Below are 24723 nucleotides of genomic sequence, written 5' to 3' on the forward strand. Positions count from 1 at the left end.
GTTAATTTTAGATATATACCCAAGAGTTGAAGTTTATGTTAAAAAAAATTTATATGCAAGCATTCACAGAGGCATTTTATTCAGAACAGCCCCAAAGTGGAAACAACACAAATGTCCCTCAATGATGAACAGATAACAATGTGACAAATCATACACTGGAATACTTTTCAGCCATACAAAGAAATGAAGTACTGATACCAGCTAAAACAAGGATGAACCTTGAAAGTATACTGAGCCTCATTGGAGACCACATAGCATATTATTCCATTTATATGAAATGCCCAGAATAGGCAAATTCACAAAGACAGAAAGTAAAATTGGTGGTTGTCAGAGGCTGAGGGGAAGAGAGAATGGAGACAGATTTGTTTTGGGGGTTGTTTTAATCTAGGCTTGTATCAAATTACCACAGACTGGTGGTTTAAACAAACAAATTTAAACTTGTTTCTCTGTTCTGGAAAGCCCAAGACCAAGTTGCTGGCAGTGCCTGTGTCTGGTGAGGACCTACCTCTTGGTTTGCAAATGGCGGACTTCATTATTCCTTCACATGGTGTAGAGCAGAGAATTCTTGTGTCTCTTTTTATAAGGGCACTAATTGCATGCATGAGGCTCTCCCCTTATGACCTACTCACCCCCCAAAGATACCACCTCCACACAGTTACACTAAGGGTTAGGGTTTCAACATATAAATATTGGGAAGACAAAATATTCAGTCCATAACAGGGTGATGAAAATGTTCTGGAAGTAGATAGTAGTGATGATTAAGCAATATAAGAAACAGATGAGAAACCACTAAATCACACTTTTAAATGGTGAATTTATGTTGTGTGAAATATATCTCTATTTTAAAATTACTATTGTCAGTACAACCAATATTTCTTGAGTGTTTGGTTGCCTTCAGTACCCTGCAGAATCTAACTTCTAGAATCTAGAACAGTGGTTCTCAACTTTGCACCTTAAGATCACAGGGGAGCTTTGAAGAATCCTGGGTCCAGGCCACACCCTAGACCAGTGAAATCAGAATCTCTGGAAAAAAAAAAAAAAATATATATATATATATATATATAGTAGATGGACACAATACCTTTATTCTATTTATTTATTTTCATGTGGTGCTGAGGATCCAACCCAGTGCTCCATACATGCGAAGCAAGCACTCCACCACTGTGGCACAACCCCAGCCCCCAGGCTGCAGGGGTTTTTAAAGCTCCCCGTGTAATTCCAGTGTGCAGCCATGATTGGGAACCACTGGCCTTGACTGCGACCTTTCAGCATGTTGGATCCACTTGAGAATCGATGCCTCTGGCTCCCTCTTCTTTCTACACACAGCAGTCCAGCAAAGACAGCTGCCTGCCCTCAGGGACAGACAGCTCCCGAGTCAGGAGGCCTCCTTAATTTCAACAAGTTCACCCATACTCTCACTTTTATGGGTGACTCAGTTCAGCTATATTTTATGCTTTCCATTTTCTTTCTCATGTGGGATTAGGTTGCTGTGATTCAAATGTGGGCAGAGATGCATTTGTTCCATTCTGGAACAAAAGTCGGATTCTGGCCAAAAGTGTTGGCACCTTGCTCTGAAAAATCTAGAGTTTATAGTTTGTGAAGTTTTGAGCAGAGAATTAAGTCACAAGGAGCTAAACATGTGAGAACTTTGACCCACGCCTGCGCTAATTATCATCCTCATCCGACTGTAATATCCCGTCTGTTTAACTGTCTGTAATCTTGGCCTCCGGGAGTCTTAGCCTCTGGTATTCCACACCCTTCTTTGCCAGTGGCTTACCAAGTTGCTTGGCCACCACAGCCACTCTGTTTGTCAAACCTATCTGGAGTGGTGTCCAAAACCACAGTGGTCCTAACTGAATCCAGTAACGAAAATTTATTAACTTTTTTTTTTTTATTCATTCCCCGAAGCTGGAGCTAACTGGTGAAAAAGATGGCAATGAAGAAAGACATAGAACTTGAAAGATTTAAAAGAGCCATAAAGAAAGAAGTGACAATAGCAACTCTGGTGTCTAGAAGGGCCAAACCTGTGGGGATCTAGGTAGTGACCCATTCTGGACTCCCTTGGTCACTTGCCTCCGGTGGTTAGGGGGTGGATACAGAGCATCAGTATTAGTGCACTCACAGCCACAACAGTGGAAGAAAACTCTAGAAAGGAGACTGAGCAGAGACCAGTGGCTACAGGAAATATCTGGCAAATAAGAAGACAAAAGTTGTTGGGGCCTGTGGAGTGGAGGAAACCCAGAGAAGGAGGGGTGGGGAAGTACAGGCATGTGGGTCTGTCTTTGGATAGCCGTGAGTCTAGCCACCTGCCTGGAATTAAAGTAAAATAAACAAATCTTATTGTGTGTACTGCTCACTGATTTATTACACATTTGCACCTGTGGAAGGTTCAGGAACATTTCCATCTTCCCAGAAAATCCTCTTACAGTCCAGATTCCTGGACCTCTCCTCTTGTCTAGTTTCCACTCTTACATCACGACAGAATTGTCTTGCCTTTTTCTTAAACTTTATATGAATGGACTCCTAAAGCATTTTTTTTTTTACTTGTGGATGGCGTGTTTTTGAGGTCTTTCTATATTGTTATGACTTTTTTTTTCTTATTGCTTGTGGTAGGTATTTCATGGTATAAATATGTCGTGTTTATCCATTCTCCTGCTAATGGAAAAAAACCCAAATATTGAAGGTTTTGTATTTTTCTAATACTGGGATTGAATCCAGAAGTGCTCTAACACTGAGCTATATCCTCAGCTTTTTTTTTTTTTTTTAAAGAAAGAGTGAGAGAGAGAACTTTAATATTTATTTTTTAGTATTTGGCAGACACAACATCTTTGTTTGTATGTGGTGCTGAGGATCGAACCCGGGCCGCACGCATGCCAGGCGAGCGCGCTACTGCTTGAGCCACATCCCCAGCCCCTATCCTCAGCCTTTTAAATTTTGTATTTTGGAATAGGCTTTCACTAAGTTGCTTAAGGCCTAAGTTACTGAGGCTGGCCTTGAACTTGAGATCTTCCTGCTTCAGTCTCCTTAGTCACTGGGATTGTGGATGTGCGCCACTGTGTCTGGTGCAGGAACATGGCACTTTTTCTTTTTTTAATTCTAATTTGTTACACATGATGGCAGAATGCAATTCATTTCCTATTACACATATAGAGCCCAATTTTTCAAGTCACTGATTGTACACAAAGTATTTTCACACCATTCGTATCTTCATACTAGTACCTAGCGTAATGTACCTAATTCATTCCACCATCATTTCTGCCCCCTTGCCCCCTCCCTTCCCCTCCCTCCTCTTTGCCCTATCTAAAGTTTCTCCATTCCTCCGGTGCCCCCCCCCAACCAAATTGCCATTATGAGTCAGCATCCTCATATCAAAGAAAACTTTCGGCCTTTTGGTTTTTGGGGATTGGCTTATTTCACTTAGCATATATTCTCCAACTCCATCCATTACCTGCAAATGTCATGATTTTATTCTCTTTTAATGCTGAGTATTGTTCCATTATGTGTATATACCAAAGTTTCCCTATCCATTCATCTACTGAAGGGCATCTGGGTTGTTCCACAATTTAGCTATTGTGAATTGTGCTGCTATAAATGTTGATGTGGCTGTGTCCCTGTAGTATGCTGTCTTTAAATCCTTTGGGTATAAACTGAGGAGTGGGATAGCTGGGTCAAATGGTGGTTCCATTCCAAGTTTTCTAAGGAATCTCCATACTGCTTTCCATGTTGGCTGCACCAATTTGCAGTCCCACCAGCAATGTATGAGTGTGCCTTTTCCCCCACATCCTCCCCAACACTTATTTTTGTTTGTATTCTTAATAGCTGCCATTCTGACTGGAGTGAGATGAAATCTTAGAGTAGTTTTGATTTGCATTTCTCTAATTGCTAGAGATGTTGAACATTTTCTCATGGGTTTGTTGATTGATTGTATAACCTCTTCTGAAAAGTGTCTATTCAGTTCCTTGGCTCATTTATTGATTGGGTCATTTGTTTTTTTGGTGTTAAGGTTTTTGAGTTCTTTATATATCCTAGAGATTAGTGCTCTATCTGATGTGCTTGTAGTAAAGATTTGCTCCCATTCTGTAGGCTCTCTATTCATCTCACTGATTGTTTCTTTTGCTGAGAAGAAGCTAGGAACATGAACTTTTAAAGACAGACCCCAGGTAAATTTTTTTTTTTTTCATTTTTTTGGATGGACACAATACCTTTATTTTATTGTTTTTTTTTTTTTGTTTTTTTTTTATGTGTGCTGTAGATTGAACCCAGGGCCTCACACATGCTAGGCAAGCTCTCTACCACTGAGTCACAACCCCGGCCCCCTCAGGTTATTTTTATTTGATATCTCAGCAAACATCTATTTAGAAACCCTGTGTAGAGATGCAGTAATGCTTGCACACAATGTGTGCTGAGGTAATGGCAAAGACATTTTAACACCTTGTTGATTGACATTACTTTTTTTTTTTTTTCCCGAAGTTTTAAACATTTTGTTGAGTATTCAGCTGCTATAGATCTAACCCAGGGCCTTGAGCATGCTGGGTAATACTTTTACCACTGAGCTACATCCCCATTTCTTTTAAACTCACAAAAATCGAGGGAAAGTTTCTGCCCTTCACTTCTCTGCAATTCTTCTTTTTCATCATTCAGGTTAAAAAGTGGGATGCAGCTCCCCTCCTCTCCTTCCTTGATGACAAGGAGGACAGTCACCGGAGGCAACCCCCATCTCCCGATTTGAAGGGATTTAGGCGATTGGGTAGTTTCTATGGCCAGGCCTGGAAGTGGCCCACATCACTTTGCCCACGTTCCAGTGACTACCGTCGCTCATACAGTTCACTCACCTGCAAAGTGGGGCGGGAAAGGTAGCTGTGGGCACAGAAAGAAAAGGAAGAGGGTTTAGTAAACAGGTGCAAACCTCTCCTGCAGCGGGGAGGAAGAGACAGGGAGGCATAAGCCAGCGGCTAAGTGCTGTAATACGAGGAGGGAAAGATACAAACCAAATTTGGGCTTGGGCAGGCAGAATTTCCAAAGGAACTGAGTTCTAAGCTGGTGGGGGTGGGGGCGGAGTTCATTTCTCTTTAGAACATGGTAACTTGTTTACTAGTGTGACTCTTTCTCCTGTGAGCAATTTTTTTTAAACACCCAAACTTTCTATTTATTTAAAATTTTTTAAAATTGCATTTTATTTTTTGGTACTGGGATTGAACTCAGGGGCACTCGACCACTAAGCCATATCCCCAGCCCTATTTTGTATTTTATTTAGAGATAGGTTCTCACTGAGTTACTGAGCGCCTTGTCGTTGCTGAGGCTGGCTTTGAACTTGAGATCCTCCGGTCTCAGACTTCGGAGCTGCTGGGATTGCAGGTGTGTGCCACTGTGCCCAGTGTCCAAACTTTTTTTTTTTTTTTTTTTTTAATAATATAGCCATTGGGAGATAATTATCTCTTTTACTGAGCCACTCTTGTTCCCTGCATTAAGAATAAATAGTGTAATGTGGCATATACTGTTGACTGACTGCCCAGAAGTAGTTATTCCTTTCTTCTCTCTTGATAAGAAAATGCCAATTGTCTTCAGCAACAATATTTTCTAGAAAAATGGGCACAAGGAATGGGCTGCAGTTGGTCTAAGCCAACCATGTTGATTCAATTTACCCTTTGTTCATTCAATAGGTATTTAATAAGCTTCTGCTATATGCCAGTCTGCTTTAAGTGCTGGCTGTCTTTTTTTAGGGGGCGGGGAGGGGGAACCAGGGATTGAACCCATGGGCATTCAACCACTGAGCCACTTTTTTATTTTGAGGCAGCGTCTAGCTAAGTTGCTTAGGGCCTCACTAAATTGCTGAGGCTGGTTTTGAATTTGCGATCCTCCTGCCTTTAGCCTCCCGAGTGCTGGAATTACAGGCGTGTGCCACCACACCCAGCTGTGCTGGCTGTCTTTACCAGTTATCAACATGGAGTTGGGCCTTATGCCCACTCCAGACAAATGAAAAGGAAGGGGAAGACAGCTAGGAGCTTCTGGGAAGAGGCCTTTCCTCCTGATAAAATAGTTGCCTGAAAAGAAAGCTGGGTTTTTTCTTCCTGTGGTTGGATGATGTCATTTGGGATATGATACCTGGAACTGGAGCAGTTATCTTGTAACCATGAGGAGGAAGAGGAAAATCCCAGAAAAGATGACTGGGTGCTCTGGCCTAGCTAACCAACCAAACCTGGAATCACACCTTTGTTATATAGGAAAATAGAAACCCGATAATACACTTTCAATAGAAGATTGCTTTCTAACAAACGTACATTATTTTGTTTTTCTTGTTTTTTTTTTGTTTGTTTTTTGTTTTTTGGTAAAGAATAGGTAAATATTTTAATAAATGGATGAAGAACCTGATTTTCCACATTTTCTTCCTAGCTCTGTTGTTTAATCATAGAAGGATTTCCACCCCAGAAATCTTTGAGGACAGAAATCATGTTCCATGAGCTGTGTGTACTCCCTGTGGCCTACGAGAGTTTTGGAGACCTTCCTGAAACTTGTTCAAACAGAAACCTGGCAACTCCATATTCTAATTCAGAGCTTCCTGGCTTCTGGTTCAGTGAAACCCCAGCTAATGAATTAGGTTGGAAAGTCCATGATAGATATTTGAAATGAATAATAGAAATATTTGGGGGAAAAAACCTTTAATTTTGAAATAAGTAGGTCAAATAGCTTTTTACTGGAATGATCTGGCCTAAAGTCACAAATATTTCAGACATCACTTGGCTTTTCACTAACATCATGGTGACAAAAAAGCAAAAGACCTTTTTCTCATGCACTCTGGGATTTAGGTGTGAAAACATGTTTGCTCCGATTATTACACAGTTGACCCAAGAGACATTCATTTCTGCCTAGTTCTCAAGTTCTTCACTGTTTTGACCAATCACTATCATTTGAGTGAGAAGTATCGCATCGGTCTGGGTACCAACAGGAAATATATGGCAGAGGTAACTGGAGATACTTTAATAAAGGTACTTATTGAGGGAAACCAACAAGGGACAGTGGAGCATTGGGCTAATGATAGTTATCACTTCTAGGCTTAGGATGGGTCATGGAAGGATGCATTGCTGGAAGGTGGAGAGGCCTGTGGCTGTGGAGATGGCCTCCTGCCTGCACTGTGGCCTTGGGCAGAAGAACATAGCCACTGTCAAACCACAACTCTATAGGCTCAAAGCCAGGGGAAAAATAGCTGGCATTTGTCTGTGTTTATCCTATGATCTTCTGCTAGTGACTCTTATTGGCTAAACCCAACCAGAAGTGAGAGGACCAGGGATCCTGGCTGACACTATCTATAATGGCATCTTTCTTGGCCACAGGGTAGGATGAAAAAGAATGAAGAATGGACATGAAAGGAAAAATGGAGATTGTTTATATGCCTCTGTTTTTCCTTGTCAACAATTTAAGACCACTGAGCAGGTAGGCGGGCCTAGGGCCATTCTTAGCTAGATATATGCCTTTATTGCTTACAATATAGACTAGGGTCTATAATAAGAAGCCCCTAAACACTGCAACTCCACTAAGATAAAATTTATTTCTGTATCCAGCTTTTCCTAGATAAGAGTCCAGGACTGGTGCATTGAGGTCAATATGAAGCTGAATTCCTGGGTAGATTGTAATTCTGCTAAAAAAAAAAAAAAAAAAGTATTTCCAGGTCTTCATGCTCCAGAAATAAGGGAGGATTGTACTTCTCTGCCCCCTTGGGGTTACATATGGTCATGCAACTTGCTTTGGCCAATGAAATGTGAGTGCAAATGTGTGTCACAGAAGTAGTTGGTTGCCAGTGCAAGATTCTCTCTTTTTCTCTTTGAAGTTTCTGGGAGCACTATTGATATACAGGACAGTTATCCTAGAAATTGCCCAGAGCTTCAGCAAATTCGAGGAAGTGAGAAATAACACCATTACTTTTAAAACACTGAGAATGGAGGTTGTTGGTCAGTGCCAATAAACCTAGTATTTCCTGACTAATAACAGAGACCGAGGCTCTTTCTCTGTGATTATCCTACGGTCCTTAGGCATCATCGTCATCCACATGATCTCAGATGGCTCATCACTACCTAGAATGGTTGCATGCTAGCTCAGGATGTGGCAAAGAAAGAGAAGAGAGCACACTTAATCTTTTCAGGGGCATGTGCACAAATGCCACCTATCTCTTTCTTGGCCACATCTAGTTTTGGATATCTCTTGCTGCATAACACATTGCTCCAAAGCTTAGCAGATTAAAACAACAAACATTTATTATATCAAACGATTTCAAGAGCGGCATAGGGAAGTGGGGGTGGCTAAGGGGCTGAAGTTATCTGACACAGGCCAGAGGATGTACTTCCAATCTCGCTCACATGGTTGTTGGCAAACAGTTCCTCACTGGCCGTTGTCACGAGGCCTTGGTTCCTTGCTGTGTGGGCCTCTCCATAGGGTTACTCAACATGGCTTCCACCCAGAGCAAATAATATCAGAGGGAGGGAGGGTGGGGCTGGGCAGAGAAGAGGTCTTTCGTGTCTTTTGGGAACTTATCTCAGAAATGACACCCAATAATTTCTGCTCTATTTTATTAGTCACACAGACTGCCATGGTTTGAATATTATTTGTCCTCTCTGGAACTCATGTTGAAATTGGACTGCCATTGTGGTGTTGTTGGAGGTGGGGGTCTTTAAGAGGTGATTAGGTTGTTAAGAGGGATTAATAACTTTCTTGTGGGACTGGGGTAATTCTGGTGGGACTGCATTGGTTGCTGTGTGAGCAGGCAGTTATAAAGCAGGTCAACTCCTCAGGTTTCACTTCTGCACAAGCTGGCTTGCCCCTTCTGACTTCCGCCAGGTTATAAAGCAGTCTTCACTAGATGTGGCTGCCCAATCTGGGACTTTCCAGTATCCAGAAACATGAGCCTAAATAAACCTCTTTTCTTTATAAATTACTCCATCTCAGGCATTCTGTACAGCAACACAAAATGGATCAAGACACAGACTAAGCCTGGTGTGGGGTAGGAAGGAACTATGCAAAGCTGTGAATACTAGGAGGCAGAGATCCTTGGGGGCATCTTGGAGGCTGGCTAAAAAAAACTAATGACAGGGCTGGGGATGTGGCTCAAGCGTTAGCGCGCTCGCCTGGCATGCGTGCGGCCCGGGTTCGATCCTCAGCACCACATACAAACAAAGATGTTGTGTCCGCTAAAAGCTAAAAAATAAATATTAAAAAATCCTCTCTCTGTCTCTCCACTCTCTCTCTCTCTCTTTTTTCCCACTCTCTCTTTAAAAAAAAAAAAAAAAAAAAAAACTAATGACAAAGAAAAGTGAAAAAACTTAGTCTTTAGGCGGGTCACCATCTCCCAGATGAAACTCAAGAAGGGGAGAGGGCTAAGGGGACAAACAAAACTCTGCCTCAGCTGTCCCCCACAGCTATGCAAATATACATGTGCACTCCCTGTCTTATAAATCTACCCACGTTCTGCATCCTGACCATATTCTGTGCTTTGGGTTGGTAGTTCTTATGCCCCTGAGGATTCTTATTCTTAGGGTTACTATCTCCAGAAATTTGCATTCTTCTCTCCCAGATGATGCCAAATTCCCACTTAGAAAGCTTTTAAAAACAGGAGTGGGAAGAAGAAGAAAGAAAATCCTTCTGCATTGCTAATCTGGAATTCTCAGGATGATTCATACAAACTCTGAGTCAGCTCATCACTGTATTTAAGTAATTGGATGAGTTACCTAAGTTGAGATTCAAACCAACATTTCTTATGTTAGATTTCTAAGTTTAGGGAGAAAACTCTTATAAGAAGCACATTGATATTTGTTTACAGGAGCACATTCCTCATGAGGGTTTGTAATAGAACACCTGGAATAGTACAGGTGAAGGTGAAGGTGAAGGTGTAGGAAGAGGTGTCTAGGAACCTTGGCTTCCATTCCTATACTTATGTATAAAGAGCACAACAGCACAGCACCAGCCTACCTACATAAAAAGAACACACACAAAAATCTCATTATTTCGTACTCCTGCTTTGCCAACATAAGCAGTGGCAGGTGTCCTACGTACTTGCCTGACATATTGAGTGATAACTTTCAGCAGTTTCATCATGGGAAAAGAATGCAACTTCAAATTATTTTTATTATTATCATTATTGTTAGTCACTTTGGCACTGAGTGTAGGCAGGGACACATCTCAAACAGTTGGTATGAGGTTTTTAAATGACAGTAAAATATGTGGGACAAGATTTATATGTGGAAGGCAAGGGTTGAGAGAGTGAGTAGCAAAATATGCCCAAGAAGGTAACAAAAACTTATCTACCACACATTTGCATCTACTTCAAAACAGAACATAACTTGGATGTCTGCGAATATTCTATTTATCTTTTCCTTTAATATGCAAAAATATTTTTTTCCCCTCAATTTCCTTTTGAGTAAGAAAAGTCTGCTACTCTGCCCAATTGTTTTCAAGATTTGTTGAACTGCTTCTTCTGGGCTCTGAATTATCCCAGTGGCTGATACTCGTCTTTCCATACTTCTCTCTTCCTTTCTTCATCATGCCATTAGTCAGGACTCCTTTTATGATGAATCACAGATATACACTATGAAGGGAATTCACAAGTTCATAGAGATAGGAAGGCTTAGGTAGACCACGGGAAGAATGTTGATCAGAGTTGCAGGACTCTCTCTCTCCTCTCTCTCTCTCTCTCTAACTCCCATCTCTGCTAGCTCCATCGTCTCCCATTACAGAGTGGCTGAAGGATGGCTTCCTGCAACCAGTCCATCCTCAGGACTTTCCATGTAAGATCAATTGGGAAATCATCTCCAGATCAATTGGGAAAATTCTGGTAAAGGTCTTTTGATCACTTTGATTGGCTTATCTTACATTAGGAGCCTCTGCATTGCTTCAGGGCCTGGAATTGTGATTGGCCATACTGGTCATGTGTCCACCTATCATGGGGTCGGTGGGGCATTTAGGACACATTTAGGAATTAACTGTTCTACCAGGATTGTATGAAGTGGGAGGAGTTTCTGAAATGTACACATAGCAGAAGAGGAGCAGAAAGAAACAGCATAAAGATCCTAAGCCAAGCCCACCACTCTCTCACAGGTCCTCTTCTGGGTCAACTGACATTATATTTTCCTCAGTCTCTTCCTTGTTCAAATGCCAAAAGTTCCCAAATATTCTCCTACCAGAGTTTCCATGGGACAAAGCACTGAATTTACACTTTTTTTAAAAAAATGAGCATAGTCATTTTTCCCCTCTTCTCCTTCTAGATCTATATTTTAGACAGTCCCCCAAATATATCAAGATCTTTTTCTAAACAAAAAGCCAAGTTTTTTTCCTTAGGGAGAATCTTTTCATTCTCTCAGGGCAATAGTTCAAACTGCAACCAACTTCTAAATATCAAGTATTTTTTCCCTGATCTCTGTGTATTTATACGCAGAAAGTAGTCCTCCCCTTCAATATGGTAGTCCATAATACTAAGAATCAAGTGGTTACCTCTGGGTGGTGTGATCCTGAGTAATTTTTATGAATTTTGTTTGTTATGTTGTATGTTTCCTTTTTGGATTATTTCTACAGTTAACAAATGAAACTAGCTCAAGTCGAAACAGGAGAAAAGGATAGCAGCCTACTGTATACCTTTTATCAAGAAATGCAAAAATTACACAACCGAGTGTTACTCAGCAATAAAAGAGAATTAAATCATGGCATTTGCAGGTAAATGGATGGAGTTGGTGTTATCATGCTAAGCGAAGTAAGCCAATCCCAAACAACCAAAGGCCAAATGTTTTCTCTGATGAGTGGATGCCAATCCAATCAGGTGGGGCATGGGATGAGTGGAAAACTTTGGATGGGCAAAGAGGAAGGGGGAAGGGGGCACAGGGGTAGGAAAGATGGTGACATGACATGGGCATCATTACCCTAATTACATGTATGATTGCATGAATGATGTGACCCTACTTTGGGTACAACCAGAGAAATCAAAAATTGCCCTCCATTTGACAGCATGTTGCTGTCATGTATAACTTATTAGAACACATAAATAAATTTTAAAAATCCCTCAGAAATATTAAATCTATAAGGAATATGCGTCAACACAATAAAGGCTATATATTACAAATCCACAATAGCCAACATCATGCTGATTGAAGGAAACACTGAAAACCCTTTTTTCTAACACCAGGAACAAGACAAGGGTATAGTGGCGGTTACCAGAGGCTGTGGAGAGTAGGGTTAAGAGGAATGGGGAAAGATTGATAAGGGGTAGTGAGTTACAGTGAGATAGGAGCAAGACGTTCTGTTGTGTTATTGAACAGTAGTATGACTCTATAGATAACAAAAATGTACTCTTCACTTCAAAAATAAATTATTTTGAAAGTTTTACTATCAAGAAATGATAAATGAGAATATAGATACCTTTACCATGAGTTAAAAATTACACAATGTCTGTATGTATCAAACCATCCCATGGTACCCTTCTTAATATGTACTATATTTAAGTTTTTATGTATCAGAGAAAATAAATTTAATTGAAAATCTCAAAAAAATACAAAAATTAGAACTGGAGACTATCATGCTAAGTGAAATAAGCCAATCCAAAAGTTCTTTCTGATATATGGATACTAACACACAATAAGGGCGGGGGAGGAAGCATAGAAGTTCATTAGATTAGGCAAAGGGGAATGAAGAGAAGGGAGGGGGGATGGGAATGGGAAAGAGAATGAATCAGACACTACTTTCCTACGCTCATATATGAATACACCACCAGTGTAACTCCACATCAAGTGCAACCACAAGAATGGAAAGTTACACTCTATGTATGTGTGATATGTCAAAATATACTCTATTGTCATGTAAATCTAAAAAGAGCCAAAGAAAGAAAGAAAGAAATGCAAAAATGCAGCCAAGCATGCCCTGACCCCTGGGTTCAATTCCCAGCATTTCAAAAAATAAAATAAGAAATGCAAAAATGCTCCTTTCAAGCCCCACCCCCAGTCTTCAATTTAAGTCTCATTGGGTAGACAGTGTCACATCACCACAACCACTTCAAGTGTGAGTACAAAGGGGAGTATTTCATTTTTCCAGCTTCTATAGCCTGAATGGCCACAGTGAGGGACTTTGAGGATGATCTGTGCCAGGTCTGCAGTAGTGGAGCTAGGACACAAGGGGAGGAGAGAGAGCTTGGGCAATTTCTCTCAGCCTAGGGTGGATATTATCCCTTAGGGGCCTGACCCTGGGTGTCCAGCAGAGACTCTAGGATAACACTTGGAGCTCTGTTTTCTCATAAAGGCTTATGGATCAAAATAAGCCCGCCCTATGCACTTTAGTACTTTGTAGCAATGGTAATTATTATGTATTAACAAGAGGCTCTTTTTTAGTAAAGTGTTACAATCTTTATTTTATGGTTTAAAAAAGCAAACCCAAGAAGATTAGTCTTGGGAACAAATTCACATCTTAAAGAACCCTGAATCCTCCTTCCTTCCCAACTAGGGCACTCAAGGACTCTAGACTCCCTCAAGGGAAGTGAGATTTCTGCCCACAGGTTAACTCTTCTTGTCCTGGATTGTTCTTGAATCATGGCTCAGATGGGCTGGAAAGACTTCCCACTTAGGTCTTAGACCTGGTTCAGCTTCTCTTTCTCATTACTTTATGAGCAGATCTGTGCTCTGTGTCACTGGCCCACGGTCCTCTCAATGTGTATCCAGTATCTGTGAGAATGCTTAGAAAAGTTTAAAAACGCTCTCTATGATCAAGTGTTAATATAGAGACATACTTCTGCCTCATCCCCACCAGGAATGTGCCTCAACACAATAAAGGCTGTATATTACAAACCCTGCCTTCACCCTTCTTTTTTTTCCAGAAAAAAAGTCAGCATCCAACCCTGTGGCTGGCAGATGCTTAGACCATCACTAATTAGGTTGAGGGGAGGATGCCAAGATGAGGCTATTCTGTTCAGGCTCACTATTTGTTTACAGAAGAAATGTTTTAAGGTAGGGAGAGGAAACTTGCCAAGGAGGTTTAATAGGATCTTGTAAACAGTTGTATTCAGAACAATCATTAGTGTTTTTACTCTTGGGCTCTTTATTTTAAAGAACTGGAAAACTGAGCCAGAATTGTAGGTAAGAGTTCAGAAGTGTTCACCAGCATCATTCCTGGCTGCATTGATAGACATTATTAGTGGCCTTTCCAATATCCATCCTTTCCGTGTGTGTGTGTGTGTGTGTGTGTGTGTGTGTGTGTGTGTGTCTACTAGGGATCGAATGCTGGTTGCTGGTGCACTTGAATCACTGAGCACATCCCAGCCTTTTTAATTTTTTTAATTTTGAGACAGAGTGTTGTTAAGTTGCCCAGCCTTGCCTCAAGTTTGCGATCCTCCTGCTTCAGCCTCCCAAATTGCTGGGATTACAAATGTGTTCCAACATGCCTGGCTCTTTCCTTCTTGCTTTTTTTTTTGTTGTTGTTGTTGGTTGGTTTTTGCAGTGCTGGGGTTAAACCCAGTAGGCAAGCACCCTATCACCCAGCTACACCTCCAGGCTTTCCTTCTTAGCAACTGTACCCCATGCCCAATCACAAATGGGCATCTTCCCAGATTCCCAGATTCACTTAGTGCTGGCCTTGTGACCCATTCTGGCCAGTGAGATGTAGGAGAAAGCTGCTAGTGGGGACTTCCAGGCTGTGTGTGTGTGTGTGTGTGTGTGTGTGTAAAACTCCCCCCCCCCTCTTTTTTTTGTATTTTATTTAGAGACAGGGTCTGAATTGCTTAATGCCTCGCTTTTGCTGAGGCTGGCTTTGAACTCGTGATCCTCCTGACTCAGCCTCCTGAGCCACTGGGATTATAGGCCTATGCCACCTTGCCTGGCATGTGTGTGTAAACCTTTTTTAAAAATATTTTTTTCAAGTTGTAGATGGATGCAATACCTTTATTTAATATATTTTTTAAAAATTAATTTTTAGTTGTAGTTGGACACAATACCTTTATTGTAATTTTTAATTTTTATGCTGTGCTGAGGATTGAACCCCGCGCCTCACATGTGCTAGACAAGAGCTCTACCACTGAGCCACAATCTCAGCCCCACCATGTAAACATTTTTAAAGGGAAAGTCTGAGCTGGCATTTGCCTTTGGCTTGAGCACTTGCTCTAGCTGCCTCCCTCCACCTCCTTTCCCCCCACTATCATTGAAATGCAGATTCAGTCCCAGCATTCCTCTCCCGTCTCCAGAGCCAAGTGCTAAAGATAGCAAAGTTGAGAATACGGAGGGACCCTAACTCCTTGACAGCATTAGGGAACTACTCGAACAGCCCAAGATTACCCACCTTTGTCTATTTGGTTCATCTGTTACCAAGTTACTATTCCATGCAATCCGACACCTCTTGACTGAGACCATTAAGACATTTAATGAGCTACCTTAGCAAATGGATGTAAATTGACGAAAATTGACCGGTGGTGTCCTTTGAATCAGTGCTGCTCAAAGTTTCCTATGCATTAAAACCATTTGGGGACCTCAGTGGGAATGTAGAGTCTGATTCCATAGGTCTGGATTGGGGTCTGAGATTCTGGGAGTCTCACAGGCCTCACCGCTAATGCTAATGACCACACTTGGAAAAGCAAGGATTTGGACAATGACAACTCTCAGCTCCTAGGAAGAACTATTCTGTTTCTCTTTGATATGTTTCTTATTAGGTTAAAAAAATCTGTAAAGGACTCAATGCATTTTCAACAAAAAGTTAAGGTTTTATTTAGAATACCATTTTGGAGACAAAAAGCAGTTCATTTTATTTAGCAAAATAAATTTAACAAATGCATTAAATAAGGTAAATTCAAGACTTTTTGAATCTCTGGAGTTGCATTTTGGTTGACGTTTCTTCTAATCCATCTGGGTTCTTTCCCAATTAATGCAGCTATATGCCAAGGAACTGTTTTATAAAATTTGAACGACTCAAATACACCTCTGTATTCTCACCCAACCAAAAATGTATCAAAACGAAACATAAGGAGAAAAACTTAGGTAAGGAGATTCAGAAGGAAATGCCTTCCCTGCTCCATCAAGTTATCTTTTCAACAGAGGCCTTGCTTGTTTTGAAATGGATGGCAAAAGCAAATTGTCATTGGGAGGTGAGGGTCCAAAGCAAACTTAGATGGTTTTAACACCATCTGTCATTCCAACCCAGAGGGAAACGCAAGCCACACTGAGTTCCCAGCCAAGCCACTGCTTTATATGGAAGTTGAGGTTAGCTTCTGGTTGTTATTTTCTAGTTATGTACAGCTAAAAAAAACACAGCATTGTGTTAAATCCAGGACAGCTAACAATGGAACATACATCATTACACTGAGAAGTTGAAACGGCATGGTGAAGTTGAGGAGAATCAGCAGATGGACCTCACGGAGGGGAGCTGCTGGTGCGGGGCCTCCTTAGTCTGTGACAGATCTGCACTCTGAGGGCAGGCCTTCCGACTGCCGCCACTGGGCCAGGCGCTGTTTAAACCATTTCTGGAAGAGAGAAGTGGGCAAGATTATCTGTCACATACTGAGAAACTGAAATGCCTGTTTACTTTCTAAAACATAGCCTCTCTGTGGCCCAGTTGGGAAGGAGGGAAGCAAGGGATGGGTTCATGGTGAAACGTTTCTCACATTTCACCCAACTTTTCTGTCTCAGGACATTTGCACAGTCATTTCCTATGCTTAGAATAGGCTATATTCTTTATCTGAGGGTCTTTCTGTGATCTACAGTTTTCAGCTTGAATAGAACCTTCTTGATGAAGTCTTCTTGACCACTCGTATCAAAAGTAGGTTCTCCTTATAGCTTTTAGTACTTTGTTGCCTTCTTAGAACTTTTAATATATTTAAAAAAATTATTTGCTTATGCATTCACTTTTCTTTTTGTTTTGTTTTTGGTACTCGGGAGTGAACTAGTGGAGTATTCTACCATTGAATTACATCCCCAGCCCTTTTTATCTTTAATTTTGAGACAGGATTCTCACAAGTTGCTGAGGCTGACCTTAAACTTGCCATCCTCCTGCCTTGGCCTCCTGAGTCACTGAGATTATGATTGTATGCCACAGTTCCTGGACTATTCACTTTTTAAAAAATCTATACATCCTTCTAGAAACAGAAACTGTTTTCATTATCATCACAATTGCATCAAGAGTTAGAGATTAATCAATGTTTGTTGAATGAATAAAAGGAATTAAAGACATTGCTTGATGCTCAGATAGATCTCTATGGCTGATCTACTGTGGGCTTCGCTCAATGACAGCTAATTAGTAAGACTTTGAGGAATAAAATGAATGGTAACTGAGCACTAGACAACCTGGCAGCACTCAGGGATCTGTGGAGTGGGCCAGCCCCCTCTCTCCTGCTCCAGGGCCACTGAGCAGTGATTGAAGATGGAGAGGACCTAAGTTTATTAGAATCTTCCAGCTCTGTATGACTCACATAGTCACATCTCATAGTGATCTTGTGCCGGGCGAGGTGGCACAGATCTGCAACCCAGCAGCTCAGGAGGCCAAGGCAGGAGGATTGTGAGTTCAAAGCCAGCCTCAGCAAAAGCGAGGCACTAAGCAACTCAGTGTCTCTAAAGAAAATACAAAACAGGGCTGGGGATGTGGCTCAGTGGTTGAGTGCCTGAGTTCAACCCCAGTACCGCCCCCGAAAAAGAAGTGGCCATAATTTGGGGAATCTTCCTGATGGCATGCTTCTAGACCTGGTACCATAGGAAGACTAAAACATTGTGATGTGTTGTGATAATGCAGTATGTTACTCTCCTAGTCCATGGCTGTCTTTGTTATGCTATGGAGTGGGTGAGCGTTCAGGAGAAGCATGCTGGGAATAGGGCTGGGATCTGGATCAGGCTGATCAGGATTTAAGAAGTTGGGATTTAAGAAAACAAATTGGTAGGGTGTGGTGGTTCATGTCTGTAATCCCAGCTACTCAGAGGGCTGACGCAGGAGGATTGCAAGTTTGAGGCCAGCCTGGGTAACTTAGTGAGATCCCATCTCAAACAAATAGTAAAAAGGGCTGGGAGTATAGCTCAGTGGTAGAGACCTTGCCTAGCACGCATGACTCCCTGGGTTCCATCCCTGATACTGCCAAGGAACCCCCCCCACACACACACAACAAAACAAACAAACAAAAAAACCCCAAACAAACTCCTTTGAAGGGGGAGTAGTGAGGAAACAGAGCAGCAAGCTCGATCCCCACCAGAGAGAACAGATTAGCTCTACAAGGAAGTCGGGATCCCCAAGCTCTGTCCACCTCTGTGCTTCCCAGTGGCTCACGTGTCATGGCACACATTGGGAATGAAGGTAGTGCCTGTCACTCGGTGTAAACAGGCAAGCTGCTTGGGGAGGTGGCCCAGGGCTCTGCAGCACTGGGCCCTTCCACCGGGAAGCTATATTGTAACTATTTAGTTATGAAAACTTGAAAAAAAGTCCCTAAAAAATAGAGCATCACTCAGCTCTTCTATAAATGAAGTAAGCTTGGTGGTGGGGGATGTCTCTACTGTCCCTTCTGAGCTTTCTGAAACTCGCTCCTTCTAGGGGCAAGGGAATGAGGGGACAGAAAGGAAACGACAGAAACAGCCCAGCCCTGAGACACCAGACCTGGGATGTGCTGATGGAGGCGGCGCAGAGGGAAGCATCTAGAGTGGCTCCATGCTTAGCATGACCTGATGGCTGCTCAGATGCAGTTTCAACCTCAGAACAGTGGGCCACCAGGCTCTAGGGCCATACTGGGGGAAGACCTCATCTCTGCAGAGATCTAGAGATCTGAAAGGGAGTTTTAGAGTCAGCTCAAGATCAGAAGAAAGTGGGAAAAACCACAGGAGCAGAAGTGCCTGTAAGGACAAGTGCTGGAGGACAGACTGTGGCACCAGAAAGGGTGTGAGGCTCGAGGACGGCTTGGGGCTCTGCGTCAGTGCTAGGCTGGATGAACGTCACAGGGCCACACCACAACGCCCCGATTGGTACAGCAGAGGTGCACCTCACGGCCACACACAGCTGTCAAGGTCAGTTGTCTATCCTCCTTTATACTAGGGGGTGGCAGCGGAGAAAAGGAATCTAAAGCCAGAGCAGAGGCCAGCAAGAAGGGAAGGGAAGCCCTTTCTTTGGGGGTTGCTCCCTGGATGCCATATTTTGCTCCTGGGGATCACTAATCTTTGAGAAGAGAAAGCTCCCATAACTTTGGTGGCTTCAACCCAAGTTCTGTGAAAGTTGGGCCCATTTTCTTCTAGAATCCATATGTGTGTTCAGCTAACTCTGGGTTCTGGCCTGAGCACAGCGTGACACCAGCTGCCTTAATGAGGTAGCCCTGTGGGGTTTCAAGGCCTCAAGTGCTGATTAAATAGGATTTCCAGTGACCAGAGCCCAATAAATGACAGCATTTTAAAGACTGACTAATTAAAACCTAGAGGAGGAAAATCTCACTTTCTATCAGAACTCATTTAAGACAAAATGGTTGAGCTGGCCCCATTCAAAGAACCACCCACATCTTTACACCACGGGGTGAGGTGGAATATTGATGGCATTACCGAAAACTGCTTCAGCCTGGAACATGTTTGCGAATTTGCAAGTTGGCATCCAAATGCTTAACCAATTGAGTTCTAGCACTGGGGATGGGAGGAGGTGCCAGAAAAGCTCAACTATTTTCCAAATATATATATATATATTTATTTTAAAATCAAATACATACATAATAATTTAACAAACCAGTTGCTATCCAACAAAAACCATTAAATCCCTCACTTGCGCCACCCCCCAACACAGTGGAATCTTATATGTCTCAGTTACATCTATGCTGATTTTCCACCTGGCTTTGTCCTTCCCTCCCTTTGTTTCCGTCATCCCCTGGGAAAGATATTCATCCCTAGCTTGCTTATAAATGCGTGCCCTCATTACCCTCACCCTCGGATGGAGATTTATTTACTCTGATTGAACAGATGATAATGAGACACTGGGATGGGAGGAGTTAGTGCAAAATAACATTGTTCGTATCCTTTTCTCTAGCAACTAACATTTCATTCTTTTCACGGGGAGATCTTTAGAGGTCTTTATTCCACAGATAAAACATCCAACAACTAAAAACCACTGGGTTCTGGGAACAAGCCCAAAACATCAAGAGGAGATAAAAAAAAAAATACTGGAAACTTCTCCAAGAACCAATGCCAACTACACTGCACTTGAATTGTGTGTGTGTGTGTGTGTGTGTGTGTGTGTGTGTGTGTTTGTAAAATAGAGAACACTGGATCATCCTAGGCTCCCAGAGGGCTGATGAAAGAGCTTTCCCAGCCCCTTCTAACACTGACTTTAGAATGATAAAAAGAGGCATTCTAAACAGGTTCAACTAACTTAAATGTAGGTGATGTTTAGGTTACTGTTTAGAAAGGGAAAAATCATTCTAGGATCCTAGTCAATACAACTTAAAAAAATTAGAGCATCCTCATGTCACTCTGAATAACTGCCTGCCCACCCCCCATAGCAGAGAGTTTTGTCCTACAGTGGGACTGCTATAAAGAGAGCTGCAGATTCTTTTGTGGTTGGTTCATAATTGCAATGACTAGGTTTTCACGCCATCATGAGAGATGTGCCTTCCTCAAACTTTAGGATGTCAGTACAAACTCAACTGACGTAAGGAGGGTTGGAGGGAAAAAAAGAGGTCCACAAACCTTCCCTAGTCAGAGAATGTGTCCACCTTTTAGCTCCTCTTGCCCCTGTCAAATCATCAGTAGTGAGTCGTTGCAGGAATTGCCTCATAAGAGTATCTCATGCTTATTTTTCTTGCTGTAAAGTATTATTTGTTCTAGAAAAATTAAGTGTGATTCTATCTGGAGGTGGCTGGTGCTAGGGTAGGGTGAATGAATTCAGGTCTATGTGATGAATATTATTTTGGCTTTGGACCTTGCTGCGTGAAAAGAGCCACACTGGTGAAGAACAGAGACAGGGATGTGTTGATACAGATCCTGCTTACATCTGGGCCCAGCGGGCCTTGGCCTCCATGGAGCTATTCCAAGGTCCCCAAAAGAACTGCTACAAATAAAAATAATTTCATGAATGCCTGAAAGTTCATCATTGGACACTATATCTCCAAAAGATGCTCTTCTTTTTTGTAGAAGACACTTTTAAAAAAAATGTATAAGTTGTTTGAGGAGATTAGAGAACCATTCCCATCTCCCAGGACAGATGAAGATGGCGGGAGTGGGGGGCAGAAAGATTGGGAAGATGAGACCCAGTCTAGTAAGAAGTGACCAAGGACAGGCTGTCTGAAGTACCTAGGGGTCTTCTTTCCTGAAACTTGCTAAGCTGTTTCTCTCTGAGCTCTGTGTTCCAGATGCCTCCCTGCAGGTCTAGGCAGGAAGACAGAGGCAGGCTGAGCTGTGGTAGCCGCAGGGAGGAAGAAGGTGTTGGCCCCATGGCAGGAAGAGGAAGCCAAGGGGCCCCTGCTATGAGGCTGACTCACCCACACCCACTGCTGTCAGGGCTGGGTCTACCATTTGTTTATTTGAGGATGGCAGAAGAGAGGGAATGGAGGGAGGGCTGCCTGAGAGGGGCAGGTGGATCTGATGTGTAGGTGTCTGGGCTGCAGACCTCATCCACAGAAAGAAGCAGGTGCCTTTCTTTCTGTCCCTACCCCGATTTAGTTTTAATTCTCTAATATCAGGTGGCTCTCGAGGAACTGTTGACTATGGCCTGGAGTGATAATTGTTTAATGCATGGATTTTTTTTTTTTTTCAGAACGAAATATGAGTTTTCAGTCCTTCCCTCCTACCCAACCCGTGGTTTCCATCCGGATTGTGAAACCAAACTTCCCAGGTTCAAGTCCTAGCTTGGCTGCCCCTAACTGTGATCTTGGGCAAGTTACTTAACCTTTCTAAGCCTCAGACTCTTATCTAGACAATTGGGCTAACAGTATCTACCCTCATGCTATGGTGGCAAATAAATAACAATACTTAGAGGATTCCTTGAACAACACATGGCAAATATTATCCATTCCAAAGATCTACACAGGGCTGGGGGTGTAGTTCAGTGGTAGAATAGAGTATAAGTTTAACATGCTTGTGGCCTTGGGTTTGATGTCTAGCATTCTCCAACTCTCTCTTTTTCTCTCTCTCATACACACACACAATATACACAGACACAAAATAGTGAACAACAAATATTAACATAATTACTCTGCTTTACAAGTAAAGGGATTAATGCTAACTTGCCATGGGACAATCAGACACTAAGAAAAGGTTACCATCCTCGTTGGTACTGTCCCTACAGTATCCTACAGCCTTAAAATGATGAGCTGTCTCTATAATCATTCCTCTTTCCTAAATATAGCATGGGGTTTAAAATGCTCAAACTTCAGCAGGCTGCCTCCTCAGGGGGTTCCAAGAAACATGAGCTGTTAGACTTGGGTTACAATAAATCACCTCCCGTTTAGTTCTGGTTCTGGTTAATCAGACAGCTGTTCCATTTCCTAGAAACAGATATGTTTGCCTTTCTACTTGATCTGTGAAGGAGAAGATTATCCATGGGCAGGTTTTCCAAAATGCCTCTGGCTTAATTAGCAGAAATCATTTTGGGTTTGGGTCCAGGGTCTTGGTTCTAGGATCCTAGGGAGTATGGATTACAAGGTTTTAAGCTTCAAATGAGCATGGTGAGGAGAGGACAGAGTCCCTGGTGCTCTAGAAAATGGGAATAGTAACAATGTCTTTGCTTTAGCTTTGAGATTAGAGGTGTGAAGTGCTTTGGGTTCCCACAAGAAATGCTAGCTCAGTTCCAAGTAGTTTATCACTGGTAACAAATTGTCTTTTCATGATGGAAGGAAAAACAGAAGCCAGAGTTTGGACAGGGTTTATAAAAAAAAAAAAAAAAAAAAAGAAAAAAGTCAGCTAAAGACTCCAACATTGCACATAGGCAAGTGCTGCATTCTCTAAGCAATGTGGGGGATTAATAAGAGAGTTCTTTAAAACAAAATTAAAAATCAGAGCACTTAAGGGGTATGTGCTGCCAATTCCCCTCCAGCTGTGATGTCAAATGTCTTCATTGTTGAAAAACTCCAGAAAAAGACTCTAAACCTTAAAACCAGGGAATTAAAAAAAAAAAAAAAAAATCTGAGCCAAATTGGCCTGGCTAGGTACAATTCCAGTTTTGCAGCTAAGAGGGGCATGCTGTGGTGAAGAAAACACGCTTAAGGACCCTTGCCATCTAACAACTCCCTCCCTCTGGGCCTTAGTTTCCTCATTTGCCAAATCTGAGGACTGAATCTGTAGTTAAATTCTAAGGTCCCTTCCAACTGTGACATCCCCTTTGAGAATAGATGCTCCTGAAGGTCTCCCGCCACAGCCCGGAGGGGATACCAAGCTGCCAGGGAAATCGAAACAAGAGCAGGCGACCGACGCGGCTCCCAGCCCAGAGGGAGGACAGAATTTATCCCGGGCTGTGAGAGAGAGAGAGTGGAAAAGCAGGGGACATAAAGGTGACCATGGTGCCTTCGCCGATCCTGGGGCAACCACCGCAGGCTGAGGGAGGAGGGCAGACGGGGCGCCCTTGGGAACCAGGGAGCTGGGCTTGCGGGGTGGCAGCGAGGCAGGGTCCGGGCTCTAAACCGCCCGCGATCACGCGAGGGCGCGAGGCGGGAGGCCACGAGGCGGGAGGCGACGGGGACTCCTCCGCCCTAGCGGGTCCGGCGCCGGGGCACGTGCGGCACTCACCTGGGTCTCCTCCTCCGAAAGGCCGGCCTCGGCCGCGATGAGGCACAGCGTGGTGGGGTCCGGGTGCTTGTTGACCTTGTTGAAGTTGTACTCCAGGATCTCCACCTGGTCCTCCGTGGGGCCGCTCGCCGTCTCCGCTGACATGGTCCTGGCGCGGCTGCCGGGAAGCGAGAAGCGGCTGCCGTGAGCGAGGCCGCGGGCGGGGAGCACCGGAGGGACCCAACTTCTTCGGGACGCGGCTGGACCACTGTGCTCGGCTGTCCCCTCCCGCTGCCCAGCTGCGTGAGTCCCCGGTGGCCGCAGGCAGCGGCGGGAGCTCGCGAGCGCCCTCCCCGGGGCCGACCTTCCCGGGTTGCACAAGGGGTCGCACAGCGGAGCGGCGCGTCCTCTTGCCTCGCAGGACTGGTCACCGCGACTTCCCCGACCTAGCCTAGGCTGGTGCGGAGGAAGATGGCACCGCACCCTCTCCGAGAGGTGCTTTTGAAAACTCGACTTAAAAGCTATCTCCCGGGAGGGGGAGCTCCCCGGGTGAGGACGACAGATGGGAGGGTGGGTTCCCCGAGTCCGCTGCGGCCACGCCTCCCCCGCGCGTTCTTGGCAGCCTGCGCCAGGGAGGGCTGCGCACCCACACTTCCTCCAGAAAAACTTCCCACAGGGCAGCCTACCTCTGAAAGCTGAAGAAGTGGAGATGCGCTTTTAAGATCTTTCCGTTTTACAGAGATGAAGACAGGTTTACAGAGCATAGGGGATTAGGATGGGAGACTGAGTCACCTGCAGGGCTTGCGTGGGCCACTCTGCACCCTGTAACCTCCTCCTCCAACTGTCCTGCCTACTGTTAACACAATCCGTGAGTCCTCAAGACTGCAGCCGCCGGGCCAGTATTTCACAGTAAATGGTAAAGAGCCCACCTCATTAAGTGCCCCCCACCACCACCGTGATCACTTCCAAGATGAAGCCCACACTCAGGAGGATCAAATTCAACTGTCATTTAAAACCTCAGACTTCCCCTGTGATGGTAGTATAGACTTCCTATAAAGTCACGTCCATCATAAACAAC

The 24723-nt window shown here is 43.4% G+C and overlaps 1 protein-coding gene and 1 non-coding gene across 2 annotated transcripts; one reads left to right on the forward strand and one right to left on the reverse strand.

The window, feature by feature from the left end:
• Positions 1-15685: 15685 nt before the first annotated feature.
• On the reverse strand, positions 15686-24179 carry Hopx (HOP homeobox). The gene is made up of 2 exons (XM_076864763.1): positions 23667-24179; positions 15686-16462 (listed from the first exon to the last, which is right to left on the reverse strand). Exons 1-2 carry the CDS (start codon positions 23808-23810, stop codon positions 16385-16387), a joined length of 222 nt encoding a protein of 73 aa, XP_076720878.1. The 5' UTR covers positions 23811-24179; the 3' UTR covers positions 15686-16384.
• Positions 20493-20596, forward strand: LOC143406607 (small nucleolar RNA U13). Its single transcript, XR_013092247.1, has one exon. It is a non-coding gene; the product is annotated as a small nucleolar RNA U13 (small nucleolar RNA).
• Positions 24180-24723: the final 544 nt, after the last annotated feature.

The sequence above is a fragment of the Callospermophilus lateralis genome, chromosome 8 (assembly GCF_048772815.1).
Source record: "Callospermophilus lateralis isolate mCalLat2 chromosome 8, mCalLat2.hap1, whole genome shotgun sequence".
Taxonomy (NCBI): Eukaryota; Metazoa; Chordata; class Mammalia; order Rodentia; family Sciuridae; genus Callospermophilus; species Callospermophilus lateralis.

Bases quoted from the DNA above. Each gene is read 5' to 3' on its own strand.
- Hopx (XM_076864763.1), bottom strand. From the start codon at position 23,810: ATGTCAGCGGAGACGGCGAGCGGCCCCACGGAGGACCAGGTGGAGATC. The intron at 16,463-23,666 runs GTGAGTGCCGCA...TCTCTCTTCCAG, and splicing joins TTTCGGAGGAGGAGACCCAG to AAATGGTTTAAACAGCGCCT.